Here is a 14,457-nt window from a genome sequence, read left to right on the forward strand (position 1 = left end):
AGAAGCGGAATCTGCTAGTAACACCTGTCATCAGGATCAGTTCTTGTGTCTGTGTGTGCAGCTTCGCTCACAGCTGGGGATAGATGAAAGGCTGAATTAAATACTTCTTCCCTCAGCACTGGTGCGGCTGCGTTAGCATTGGTCCTCCTGAAGCTGTAACATAACATAATAGAGGCTCTTTTTCTTGCTTCGCATCAAATAGACCTTTCAAAATGGAGGTTGGTGGGTGACATTATCAAACCCATTAGGGAGTGCTAACCATCCCTCTCCTCTCCTGTTCCCTGGGAAATGGAAGAGTGTGAAAGCAGACGGTGGGAAATAGAGGGAAGCCGTGGTCTGCAGCTTCTGCTTGGGCTGCCAGTCTGCAGTGCTGCTGTGCCTGCATTGACCTGGCCAGCTTCAGCCTGTCTTTCAGTAAAAGGTTTAGAAAGAAACTTGCTGTGAAGAAAAAACAAACCCCAAAATCCCCCCATAATCAAAAGGGGATTGAAAATGGTAGCTGGGCTGCAAGCACATTTTGTCTGCCGAGTTTCTCAAGATGGTTAATGTCAGTGAAACCAAAGGAGAAGGAGTGGAACTTCAGCCATCGGCATGCACCCTTTTCATCTCTGGTTTCTTTATATTTAAATATAAAATTTAAACTTTTAAGGCAGATTCAGTGTGATACCGATTATATTTTTAATGGATACAGATGTTTGAAGAGTCTTTTGTTTGCCTGTATAGTGGCAAGGTTCTGCATTGCAGCAATATAGAAATGTTGGGGTTTTTTTCTTTCCACAAAGTTCCCAGTTGCTCTAGAGTACCAGATTTTTACAAATAGGCTTAAAGTAAATCTCTGCTTACTACACAGTGATTACATTTAGGACAGCTTGTACTTTAGAAAAGACACATTTTTAGATTCCCAGCTTCACAATTACACTTTGATTTTTTGCAACTGCCTCCACATGGATTTCTGTGCAAACACAGAATTGGGACTCAAGCCGTGGACTCTGTCAGCTGAGTCCTAGCATAACTTCGGGTGTGGTTTTTCCCTTTTAAAAAAACTTCTAAAATTTCATAAGAAACGTTATTCATTTTCTTGAAATACTTTGGAGGGTTTTTGTGTTTTTTTCATTGTCTTTTTTTTCCTCTCTTCTTAGTTTTTAAATGACCCATTTAGGGTGAGGAAAAACTTACTAAAGATTCTTCATTAAATGTACATGTGAGGATATAGTGCTGTTGTACAGACTTGCACAGACTCCTACGATTTTCTGCAATATTCTAGTCTGCTACTAGAAATGAACTTGCAGTCACATTCGCCTTTACAGTCTATCATTGCTCTGGAGAGTCAAGAAAGTAGGCAGTCATGTTTTATTGATAACATTTCTGATATTTAATTCTTAGGCGAGGATAAGATTTTACGTCTTGCCCTTTTGCTGTTTATTCCTCACTACAGAGATGTTTTCACAAGTTTTTTGAAAATCCAGGTTTGCTTGTTAAATATTTTTTTTTATTACAAATACATTGATGTGCTGAATTGACTTATCAGATGATGGTTGTTATGTTGGCAAAGCAAGATTTTATCAAAGTATCCTGAAGAAAGAAAGGGAAACTCTATAGCAGGCACAGACTGAGGGGATGAATCTGCTTACTGGCAAAAGCAGCAAATGGATGGCACGGTATGTCAACAGGGAAAATAATGGTTCGCTTATTCCATAGTGAATAAGAATATTTTTTAATTCAGTGTTTTGGGGAGAAAGAAATTCTAGTTACTTTGGGTTTGTAGTGGTAACCATAACTTAGATTTTAGTTGGAACTGGCTAGTTGTCTGATCTACAGAAAAATCTAGATACTGTGGTTTCCGAATTTAACTCATCAAAAAGGTCTACACTGTAAGTTTAAATAGTTTAAAATGTTGGAAGTAGGAGGTAGAAGTACCAATAAATAATTACATTGGAATTCAGTCTTTTAGGGAGTTGCTTTATTGTAACTTCGTAAGTATTTTATTCTTGCCATCTATCAGTTGGGGGCTGCGTGTGGTACTCTGAAATCCTTAGATGAGAGATGCTGGAAGTGTAGGAATCTATATGGTAAAGATGGTATAATGCTGAATCCCAGCAGAGGTACGTTGGAAAGATTTGATACTGTAGTGTCTCAGTGACTTGGTAATGTGTGCTTGTTTAAGAACTGCAGGGTTGCATAAGGGAAGCTGTTACAACAAAAATGTTGAATAACTTAGTGTAAATGTGAAATGAGTAAAATAAGCATGACCAGCTAAAGCAGTACCTAATTTATCTAAGGTGAACATTTATTTTCATCATTCATTCTGTTGTTTGAATTCTTCCTTTTAAATGACACTTTGACATCTTTTGTATAAATTATGCATATTAATGTAATTGTATTTACTTGTAGGTGGCTCTAACCAAGAGAGCTGATCCAGCTGAGTTGAAAACAATATTTTTGAAGGTATGTATAAAGTAAATATTTTACTCTTTCTGCTTAAATTTTTCATATCTTTTGCTCCTTTATTGCAGCATACAACTCTTGATAGTTTTTCCAACCATTAATCATTCACTGTATTATTACCATGTTAGACTTAAATACCATTATCAGAATTGAACAATGCTCACCAAGAAGTCAGATACATTCCTGAGTGATTATTGTATTGACTCAGAAGAACTATTACTATCTTAGAAAAGAAATGCATTGTTCAGAGAATGTGGTGGGAGTTTCAATATTGTTCCTACACGTGGTAAAATGTTCGTGTAGACACCTTGCTGTTAAACCATTTGGTAAAGCTGCTTCTCCCATCCTTGCTTCCTGCTTTCCTTAAGGGTTCTCTCTGCTTCTCTGACTTGTAGAAGTGTTGGGAAGATCACCTTGTGAAGTGGTGGCCGTATTTATTATTTAACTAAAATTTCTTCTGTGTTGGCCTGGTGTAGAAGTATACAAGTAAAGAAGTGATTTGTGTTCTTGTTAGTATACTTGGGAGAAGTGTGCTTTAGTGTTTTGCTGGAAATTGGCTTTCTTTGACCCATTTCCTTTTTATTTTTTTAGTACAATTTCTGTATTAGTGTAGTAGTCTGGTATGAAAAAAGAGTACAGAAATTGGTGGGTTTGGAGAATATGTATGTGGTAGGTGCCACAGTGCTACAGGAGCTGTTGTATCTGAATTATTTTATAAAGATGTTGAGTGCCTAAGAGAGCTCATACCTTTCTGAGTTCCTCCCTCCACCTTCCCTCAATCCAGCGTCATGCCCCACTCTCTGTGCATTTCTTGGCATGTTTTCCATTGTCCCTTGTGAGCTATTATTAACAGTATGTGTAGGTGTCATTATGTATATTGCCAGTATTTATAGTTTTATCATATACTGTCAGTATTTCTAGCTCTGAAATCAGATTTTCAGTTGAGAAAGCCAGGATTTAACTTATTAAGTTCTGGAACTTGTGACTATCAGTAGAGCAAAAAAGGCTTTTGAAACAGAATGGGATAACATGATTTTTCAGGTGTAGATGGTTGAAGAGCAGGAGCAAGGCAGCAGAAAAGGCAGACAGGGAATAGACCACTGGCCCAAGAAGATGATAGCATTGAGGAAGGGCGTAAACACAGTGGAGAGAAGCCTGGTCCCTTCTGCAATACGAGGCAGTGCTCAGTTGTGGTGATGGGGGTTGGTTGGTTGGTTTGCTGAGAATGGCCTGAAAATTGTTTCCTACCTGCCTGTGAGTATTCACCTCCCTTGAGTTTCTGAAGATTGATGCTCCCTCAGCTTTCAGTTTTGGTGGATTGAATGGGTCGTGGTTGAGCACACTAAATACCACCTCCATCTCCTTTTTCTTCCTTTCCTGCTGCCCTTTCCACTGAAAAGAGGTCTCAGTAAAGTGGAGTAATGAAATAGGAGCTAAACGTTTTGTGCAGTGTAATACAGAAATTGTTGTGCCGCTTACTACTGAGAAGGAAAAAGGATGAGTGAATGTAGTATGTTGTTTTGTGTTCTGTGGATAAGTGATGACCAGAGTGTTAATTAAGCTTCTGCAGACAAAGCATGTACAATACAGTTGCTTCTGCAAATTGTGGGATCTTCACTCATGGAATAACTCGACAACCACTCTTCCTACTTCAGTTAAGAATTAAAAAATATGATTGCCAGGTAGGAATGGTACCCACTGCGTAGAAATAAATATTGAGCTATCAGTTTTAATACAGGTGATTACAGTCAACTTTTAGCATATTTAATCCATCAAACCCCCAATAAAATCTTTGGAAATCTTACTTAAAATGGGGTTGAACTGGTTAATACTTGACTATCTAAAATGTATGTAAATAAGTTACCAAAAAGCCATTAAGTACTATTGTATAATATCAATTTCTCAGTGGGTATAATTGCCAAAATGGGGAAAAATACAATTGTAAAGAACCATTTTTTTTAATGTCTCTCCTCACAAACCAATGAAATTGATGTTTTTCTTTTTTTGTTATGATAATTTCCAAGAGTAACTCTACTTTTTCTAAGTCTTCTGCCATAACCCCTAAGAGATTAGATTTTAGTCAAAGTGATCAAGCTGACATTTTCCAAGGTCATTTTCTATATGTAGTATAGAGTACGTGATTGGATTTCAAATACACTTGAGTAAATCACAATGACAAGAAACAGGGGGACACTGAAACCTTGTGCTGTTTTCTGTTATTGAGTGCCCTAGCAGGGGGTTAGCCTGAATGAAAAAAATGAAATATAGAAGCATAGGCTGTCTGACTTATTTGATTTGTTTCTCAATAGCAGCTGTGTTAAAAGTTTCTGAGGCTGGGATTCTGAAAGATTCTGTCTCCCTGCAAATGATTACATTGAGATCAATTGATCTGCTAGTTCTTATAAAAGTGTACAATTCAAAGTTCCTTACAGTGTATCAGCTAGAAAGCTTGCGTTATGAACAGTGTCTATTGAAACAGGAATCCTTAAATGCTAACTGATATATAGATGCCAAAACAAGTTACGTTTTGTTCAGGCTTGCTTCTCTGAAGCCTTGTTTCTTGAAGATATTGCTGTACCTGAAGACTGTATTTATATAGCACTAGAAGAAAATAATCTACTTACTGTTACACTTTGGCATCCCTCTGAGAGTTATATGCCTACAGCAGGTATAACGGTACTCTGCAGGCACCAGTCTATGAAATGAAAACTGGCAGTTTCCTTCCCTTAGCAAAGCCATAGCAATGTAAAACAAAAGATGTGTCTTTGAAGTATGCTACAAAATATCAATAGGCATCTAATTTATTTATTACTTAAGTGTGGATAATGCTCTGTGGGGAGCTGCAAGAATGGTTTATCATTCTGCCTTGCCTTAAAAAAAATGAGAAATTAACAGTTGCTTTCCTGTTTTCAGCACACAGTTGTTGTCCCAAGACAGTTGTGTTTCCCTTAAAGCTAACACACAGTTCTGCAAATATTACCTGGGATTTCTCATCCTCTTAATTATTATCCTTTTTCTTTCCTTAAAAAAGGAAAAAAAAAAAAGGTTGATTTCAAATTTACCCTTCTACAGAAAGTGAGGGCTTTAAACTTTGAGGGATGACTGACGAATCGGGGTAAGGGTAGTAAAGGCAATTTTATTTATCTATTGTCTTCAAAATATTTTAATATTCCTTTTCCTTGATATGTAACGTGTTACTGGAGGCTTCCCTTGGGAGAAAATATGCTCGGCTCTGTCAACAGCTGTTTTCTGAAGTACTGTGCCAGTAACTATGGTATAAAGCGGGAGTAACGTATGCCAGCGGTGTTTGGTAAGGTGTTGGACATCTTTTCTCATTTCTGCAGTGTTAACTGTCAAAGTTCGTGTTTTCTGTTACATTTTTCTGCAAGTGCTGTTCTCTGGCCTCCCTTTCAGCAGTTCAGGCAAGGAGGAGTATCTGTAGGTTGTCCTTCAATTAGGAATGAGCCGTGGCTGAAGGTGATGCTGCAGTGGAGTTCCTCCGGAGCAGCACCCCCAGGTGGACACTCTTGTGGGATCAGTTATTCCACTGCATTGCAATGTCATTTCGCAAGGGTAAACCTGCCTTCTCATCCCGAGGTAGAATGGCTACACAAAGGAGTCGTTTCAGCTAAATAAGATAGCTGAGTATCCCGTTGCTGTCAGAGTTTCAGTACATGTTTGCAAATGTGCGTGTGCTTCTTGTTCTGCTTCAAAAAAACATTTGGTACTGGAGCATTTCTAGACTATCATGGAGAAGTTGTTGACATGATACACAAAAAATCATATATCTGCCACTCTGCTGGCTGGGAAGCCAAACCTTCAGCTGTTTGGGTAGTCCTCACTTACTCTTTCCTGTTTGGGTGTAGGCTGCAGGTTCTTCAGAGCAGAACTGTCATCTGCTGCAACGTAAGACTGCTCCTGATTGGAAACTATGGGTGGAGGTAATAAATGCCTGGAGAAGGATGTATTTGAGGCACTAAATATTGCATTCGTTTAACAGTATGCAAGCGTGGAGAAGAATGGCGAATTCTTCATGTCTCCTGATGACTTTGTTACACGGTACCTGAAGATAACTGGAGATGGTTTGCCTAATGCAAGCACTGTACAGCTCCTTGCAGGTGTGGTGGATCAGACAAAAGATGGGTAAGTGTTTTTTGTGGGGCTTTTTTTTTTCTTTTTCTGTAGTTCATTTAAAAAATACAAAACCATTCTTCCATAACAGTCTGATCCCTGAAGGGTGATGGAATTTTGTTTTCTTTTTTTTGCCTGCAGATACATAAGGGAATACAGTATCTTTTAAGTGGAAAGACTAGAAACAATGTTTTGGGCTGCAAGTTCCATTTAGCTCAGCAAACCATTTTCTGTCTACTGTGTATTTTTAATTCATTGAACCTTTCATGTTTGTTGGCTGGCTCCCCTAACTCCTGCTTTTCTTTCCTTCCATGAGTCTTTCTGTCTCTGTTTATTTTATGTATCTGTCACAAACACATTCAAATAGCAATCCAAAATAAGTTTAGATGGTGTAGGAAGAGCTTGTAGAAAAAGTGCCCCTACTTTGTTTTGCCGTAGCACTCTTAAAGGATTTTCCCACTGCTTTGTCCTTTGAGAGAGAGGAGGAGCAGCTAAGGTATTTAAGGAGCCACTTCACAATCTTGGGAAGACAGCAGTGAATTTGGTTGCACGTGGTTTGCATTTGAAAGGCTGACTTGCCAATAGGCAAGATTAGCTACCCCTCCATCTTCCTCCCCCCTTTTCTAATGAAATCCTAGCTTTTGCTTTTGGTGCTTGCCCAGGCAAGCTGTCTCGTAACCCATATGAATGCATTTTTTGAACCCTGCCTTTAAAGTATCTTTAGAGAAACTTTAGAATAATTAGCTATGGACTTTAAGTCTGTAGTTGTAGCATTTTTAGAAACCAGAAGACTTCAGGCATGACTCCTATCAGTGGCTGCAGAGAGTAAAATGTGAGATAAACAAAGCATGACTAGAGAATGCAAGCTTCCTAGGGAACAGATGTATGCAGAACTGAGAACTTTTATAATAGTTTCTGTGCTTTCTTTTCTGCTGAGCCAAACTCATGTATTGGACAGCTGGGCACCTTAAACCTTGTGGATGAGTTAATGTGATGATTGTTACCCGTTGTAAAAGAATTCTGTAAAAGCTTGTGTTGGTAACATTGGCATGATGGCAGCAAGAAAGTGGTGGCTTCAGAGAGCACGACTGAAAATGTTAAACATTTCTCGTATTTCTTCCCTTGGTTTGATGCAACAAAAACAGCATTTTCCAAATTGCAAGGCTTCAAATCCATTTTGTAATAAGAAGACTGAGAGTATAAGCCATACCTTGTGATTTGGATCTCTGTCACAAGCAGAAGCTGGTGTCAGGAAGAGGGAAATGTGAAACTGTAACCAATGTGAACTTGTTGACAAGTTGGGTTTTCATAACTTGGCATGATCTTGGAGGAGTTTTGTGGTGTAGTATTGAGGCTTCCAGTTGCTGCTTACTGCCATGGGTAAGGACTGTTTCTGCAGTCCAGACTGTGCCGTGACGGGGGACTGCACGTTCCTAGCATGTCTGTGGAGGGTCTCTTCTGGTATTCAGGGTGTCTTCTTGTTTAGCTGCTATACTAGTATGTGAAAGAATTGGAGAAAGTTCAGAAGGTGATTAGCATCCATCTCTCTCTAACCTGGCATTGTAGCGTTTTTTGCCATGTGGCCAGGCATTTGTACCCCGTTCTAGTGGTGCATAAAGCAATTCGCAGAGTGATCATCTGAAGCAAGGGTCAGTCGCTTTTTGGTTCCTGGGATGAAATTTCCTAGGATTGGCAATAAGACCTACTTGTCTTCTCCTAATGAATTCTTTCCAGCTTGACAATCCAGGGCTCGTAGTTTTAAAGAGAAATACAAAACTGCTTTTTTTAGTGTTCATTTTTAGTAGGCTCGTCAGTGTTTAGAGACTTACACATGTTTAAGGTCATATGAGTCTGTTCAATAATTTGGCTTTATTTCTAGTATCAAATAGAAGGTAGCTTGCAAGAGCAAGGACAAGTTAATTTTGTTATAGTGTTAGTGGGTTAGAGTAGTGCAGTTCAGAAAGCACTGCTAGGATATTTCTAGAAGCATTTATTCACTTGCTTGGATCCCTGTTTCACTCTGAACAAGTGTCTGTTTTTCATGACTGGTGAGCATGACCACACTTCACTGAAAGGGTTGGAGCCCAGAATCACCAGGGTTGTTCCTAGCACTTTTAAAAATGCTTTTTAATTCCTTCTGATTTTGGTGAGAAGTTAGGTTTAGGTGCCAGGTGTAATCAGTAAGAAATACTTAAATGGGTAAGTCACATGGTTGAAAGGCAGACAGCAGAGGAGCCTCAAATAAACACATAAAGAGTTGCTTACCCCAGAGCTGAAGAAGTCCTGCAGGTGAAGTGTAAAAAACCAGTAGCTCTTAGGTACAATCTCACTGTGGTTGCTGTGGACAAAATCTCTCGTGTAGCTCTAGCACAGTTCCTGCATTGCCAGAGATTAAGGATTTGAGGGTACCTACAGAAGCTGCTGTTGGTGTGACAAAGGTACGAGATCTCTTAAGGCGGACTCTGTCGTTCAACGAATATCTGTTGCCATAGGAGCAAGTTTTACCTCCATCTTAAGTCAGGGCATAGGGTTATTTGGAGGTAGGCATTTCTTCTGTCCCCTTACCTAGGCATCTATTTAAGGTTTCCTTTAAGAAAAGGAAATGCTTTTCTTGCCAGTGGCTAGAGAAACCTTTCAAAGTAATCGACCAGTAATAACACAGATTTTTTTAAATTGTTGTGTAGTGTGGCTGTAGCTTATGTGAAGCAAGCTGAAGAGCCTTGACTGGTTCCTGGCCTTAAGCATTCTCAAAAAAACCCCGCTTCATTTGGCTTCAGCTGGATCAGAAACTCCCCTGAAATACAGTGACTTTCTCAAGGTCTATCAGCAACAGGCCAGGCATGTTCCATCCTGCCTACTGTAACATATTGTTTTTCAGACTTTTGTTGTTCTTCTAAACATCTGTCTAACAAAATAAGTATTTACTGCACATCTCTGTTTGGACTGTAGTAACTAACACTTTACTGAGAAATACTGTATGCTTTATTTTTAGAAAGGACAAACTATTCAAAAATAACACTTGGAAATGCTGGGATTTTCCATTATTATTGGATATAAATTTATCCTCTAATGCACCAGTTTACACTATACTTAGTTTACTTAGGTTGCAGTGTAAAATAATAGATGTAGCTTCAATTTGTGTCCCATTATGTTACCATGTTTAAATTGCTGATACAGTAAAAACATATGCATTGATTTCTGAAGAAACCTCTTCATCATTGCATTTATATGTATTATTACAGTGGGTAGTGGCTTTTTTTCTTCGCATGGCTACATGCAGACTTTCTCTGGTGGGAGTTCATCCTGTCTATGTGGTGCCCTGATACCGTAGTTGTGAGCACCAGGAGAAGAAGCATGGAAGAAAGGAGGGAGTAGTAAACAGTGGTTTTGCTGCACCATACCCAGTTGTTGTGTTTGGATTGTAGCTCTTGTGTGGGCGTTTTTTTTTTAAATACCAAGATTTCAGCCTTCCTGAATAAATCATGCAGTATTGGCACTGATAATGATGATGTGAAGGTGAAGGAAGACTTTGACCAGCTGGGTAGGATATCTTCAAGACAGAAGTAAAATTTTGTAAACATTTCAGCTTCCTCTCTTTGCACTGTGTAAATCACTAGGCTTTTCTCTGCTTTTGTGACATAAATGAGCACTTGTTTAGGTAGATAAAATAACTCTTAAGTAGTATATTGAAGTCCATGTTAATATGTGCTGTTTAATGACACCTAATGATATTCAGTGAAGGGTTGTGCTAAACCCAAAAGGGTGATGCTAAACTGGAGAGAAAATGTGTTACCCAGGCAACTACCCTTGTGCAGTATAGAGAAGTGAGCATATGGCTATGTAGTACACATTATTTCAGCATCTTTAAGCATTAAGAATCACATGTGTAATTGGCTGTGAAAAATTACTGCTCAGTTACTGTATTGTGTGGTCATAATAGAAGTAAATGAATACGTCATTGTTGTTAGAATAGATCTGTTGGGAATCACTAGCAGGCTAGTCTACTTAGGGAGCAAAAATACAATAAGAAGAAAATAGCTGGTTTAATTAACATGTAAAAATTGGGTTAATTTGAATTCAGCTGGCACAGCAGATATTAATGTCTCTTTTTTAACAGTCTGGCTAGAACCACACAATTTGTACACTTTTAATCTTCCTAGTACTATGAATAATTGTTTTTAAAAATGGGTATGGGGTTATTTTAAGCATCTATCTCTGACTTATTTGGGGGGTTTGTTACTTGTCTGTACTGACAAAGAATTCTTCTACCAGCAAAATATCTTGTAGTAGCGTTAATACGTGGAGTTTTAATCAAATCTAGGCCTAATAATACAGAAAATGTTCTTAGCATGGTGCTGGGATTCTGCTGGGATAGGTGCTGTATTTCTTTTCTGTGTTCTCATCACTGTGTTGGGGTCTATTGATAGGGATACATGCTGGTTGTTGTTTCACACAAAAAGCGGCTTTATCAAAATGGTGTTGGCAGATATTTTACATTTTTAGTTCTAAACAATCCTATCCTAGAGTCTTGTTGCCTGCTGTCTATTTTCTTCTTTCTGTGTGTGGGCTTTATAATCTTTGGGACAGAAGAATTCAGTGCTTTGTATCTGTTTGCTGTTGTGAAAATTGTCAAGTACATAACCAATGATAATGGATAATAATGAGCTTTTATAACCTGTAAGTCACATAGTAACAATAAATATGCATAAATGCAAAACTAAGTAGGTTGTGATATATGGATTTAAAATTGAAGGAAATGTTGCATTTTTAAAAATTTCTTTTGGCTTAAGAGGGATGGAGTTTTCCTCCATTTAAAGATGCAGTATCTGTGTGTCCTGTGTCTAATAGTGAGGAGTACTGAGAGCTCCCAAGTAGTTTAAAATAGATGACTCAATAGCCTGCCTGTGTGCTAACGTGTGTATATGTAGCAGGTCATTGGCTTCTTTGCCAGTAAAGCTTAAGGCATGGTTATATGTTTACTGGCATCATCAGTTGTGAGTTTAACATTAAGAGTACCTGAGGAGGTTTCTTTTTATTTATTTCTCACACTACATAATAACCTATGGTGGCAAGTTCCCAGAGCTAATTATTTGTTAGACTGCTATTTCTGACTCTACATATGCTTTCTTTTATTTAGAGCATATATATTGAGGGAGCTTTCTGGCTTTCTCTGTGCTATGCTTTTTTTTGGTGTATTCTGTTCATTTTCTCATGTTTTCATATTCTTCTTGGAAATCAACTTCTGGTACCCTGTGGATGTTTGGCTGCTGACGTTCAGCAAGCACACTTCTGTGTGACTTGAAATTAATTTCCTTAAGACAAGGTGACTGGAAATTGCTGTATAGTCATGGGGTGTCATTAACTTGATGGAATGAATGACTTTTCCAGCCTGTTCCAATACTTTGTTATTCACTGTTACTGCATACTGAGTGGAGGTTTTCATTGAACTAGCTGCAGTGCCATTTTGAGTCAAGGTTCTAAGGATACAGTCAGTTTCTAATAAAAAAAAAAAGAATCTGCTTTTGTGTGTGTTTCTTGACGTTTGTTACACTGAATCTTGTGCTTCTCAGAAATAAACCTTTGTTCCTCAGCTACTGCCACGCAAAGCTACACACTTGCTACACTGATATAAAGCAGCCTCAAGAGAGGGCAATCTTAAGCCTTGAAGACTGCCAGCAGGCCCTGCAGCCACACATTTGAAAATGATTTTACACAGTACAACCTAGACATTGAAGTAGTATCCAAACAGAAGAATGGTTGGCCTTTGCCTCTTTAAGAATAGGAGTTTGATCTCTGTTTGAACTCTTGGATGTGACCCAGAGAAATTAGAACTGCTCAAGGTCTTTGCTGTATCTACTGCTGGAAGCAATGCCAAGTTGTCTAATTACGTATTTCTGCTTATTAACTAATTTAAGGAAGGGCACCTCTGCTTTTGTCTGTGCTCTGCTACTGTGCTCGTGTATTGGGAACCTGGCTGTAATGATGAATTTGAATAAACTGCTCTTGGGCTGAGGAAGAACGTACAGACTACTGCTTGAAATTTATGACTCAACATGCAGGACTGGAGGGCTGTGATAGATGACTAATAAGTTGCTAGCAAACAAATAGCACATTCTGATCGGTTCCTTCTGAAGTCAGTGGCAGCATGTAGGTCTTGAATGGATTTGCTGTCCAAAAGCCTTAAGTACCGAGTCTTGAGGGAAGTTACTCATATCTTTATTGGCTCTCTGTCTTGCCAGCGGAGGGAGGTAGGCTCCACACCCCCCCCCCCCCCCCCCCCCCCCGAGGGCAGTTCAGTTAGACGTTAAAGCCGAGGTGAGTAGCCATGCTGAGCGCTTTGCCTGTTTTATGTTCTGTTGTGACTTGCTGAGAGGAATAGTTCCTTGTTCAGCAGTCCCTTCCATCTCGCTATATAAGGGCCTCCTGACAGTGTTGGTAATAGGGCATTTTCGGATACATTTTAATACCTGTTGATAACATTTTGTACACATTTTGGTTGTGATCTTACTTCTTTTGTATAAAGTATGTTACATTGTATTCCAGTTTTCTGCAAGCAAGTGGTTTCATATCTCTTGCTCTTCCCTTCATCCCTTAGGTTGATATCCTTTCAAGAGTTTGTGGCGTTTGAATCAGTCCTGTGTGCTCCAGATGCATTGTTCATAGTAGCATTTCAGCTGTTTGACAAGACTGGCAAAGGAGAAGTTACTTTTGGTAAGACCCTTCGTAAATGTACACTCTTAATTTAAAAATCCCTGCTTACGCCAAACTCTGTTTCACCTTCTGTTACCATAGGAAACACAGCGACTGGTAGTGGAACTACACTAGAGCCAAGCATCTTTCTGGCTGAGTTTTTTTAATCATTTACACGTGCACAATATGAAGTCAAGGTCATTGTTATCTTCACAGTTTTCCCTGGAGAACTGGTCATTTCTCTTTTTCTCTTCCCCAACATGCTTATGCAGGTTTGCAGAACAGCAGTGAAAGGTGACTATAGGAAATGATTGTAAAACCGCAAGAAAGTTGCCAGAAGACTTGGGTGAATGTTGAGTCTGAAATTATCCTGAATTATTTTTTTGTTTAAATTGGCTATATTTCAAGCTGGCTTCCTTGTAAGGCTTAAAACTTTCTTCTGTGAGATTTTACAGTAATAAATCCATTATTACTTCCCCCCCCGCCCCGAAAATTCAGCTGTGCATTGAAGGTGTGGTGTTTGCACCAACACATGAGAAATACTCAGGCCAGATTAAAAGCTGATTATGAGGACTGTTTATTTCTAGATACCATAGAGACAGCTTTTGATATCTGCAGGACTGTCTACCACCTGCCTAACGATAAGAGCCATTCTTTCTGGAAGAAGGATTCAAAAATTAGCAGTTTTGAATAACCTCAGACATTGAGCTTGCATTTCAAAAAGAATGGGGGATTTTTTTGCCCTAAGTACCTGCACTGGATAAAATTGCTATTTCTCATCTGCTACATTTGGACATGGTTATCCGTGTGTCTCAAGTTTTATTAATTGGTTGTTAAACAGTTTTAAGTAAAAGGAAAGTTGACATTGACTCTTTGTCTTTCTGAAATATGTGGTTCACATGTCCTTTGTCTCTGGCTAGTATTGGCTAGTATTCCCCGCACATGTTTTATGCTCAGTTAAAAAAGCCCTTTCCCTTCCATTTGAACTGACAAGATCCTGTTACCATTGCTTGAAGCATCGTTGTATTCCTTCTACCATCTCCAGAAATCTGTATTTGAAGTTGTGGCTGGTGAGAAGACTTGCTGTCTCTTCTTGTGTCTATTTTAGTTTTTCATTATTTTGGTTGTCTGTTGAGGTTGTGAAAGATGTACTTTTTGTGTGCAATATTACTTGTTAGAACAGCTTTTTAA

At 38.8% G+C, this 14,457-nt stretch overlaps 1 protein-coding gene across 4 annotated transcripts in view; it reads left to right on the forward strand.

Annotated features, from left to right (window-relative positions):
- The window catches only part of SLC25A13 (solute carrier family 25 member 13), a 101,752-nt gene that overhangs the window by 22,382 nt on the left and 64,913 nt on the right, over window positions 1–14,457 (forward strand). For all 4 annotated transcript variants that reach the window (XM_075419306.1, XM_075419303.1, XM_075419305.1 and 1 more), the window contains 3 exons: window positions 2,392–2,445; window positions 6,446–6,588; window positions 13,172–13,287. In XM_075419306.1, coding sequence (XP_075275421.1) covers window positions 2,392–2,445; window positions 6,446–6,588; window positions 13,172–13,287 — 313 coding nt within the window. The remainder of the gene's footprint in view (window positions 1–2,391; window positions 2,446–6,445; window positions 6,589–13,171; window positions 13,288–14,457) is intronic.

Source organism: Opisthocomus hoazin, chromosome 4, assembly GCF_030867145.1.
Source record: "Opisthocomus hoazin isolate bOpiHoa1 chromosome 4, bOpiHoa1.hap1, whole genome shotgun sequence".
NCBI classification, from domain to species: Eukaryota; Metazoa; Chordata; class Aves; order Opisthocomiformes; family Opisthocomidae; genus Opisthocomus; species Opisthocomus hoazin.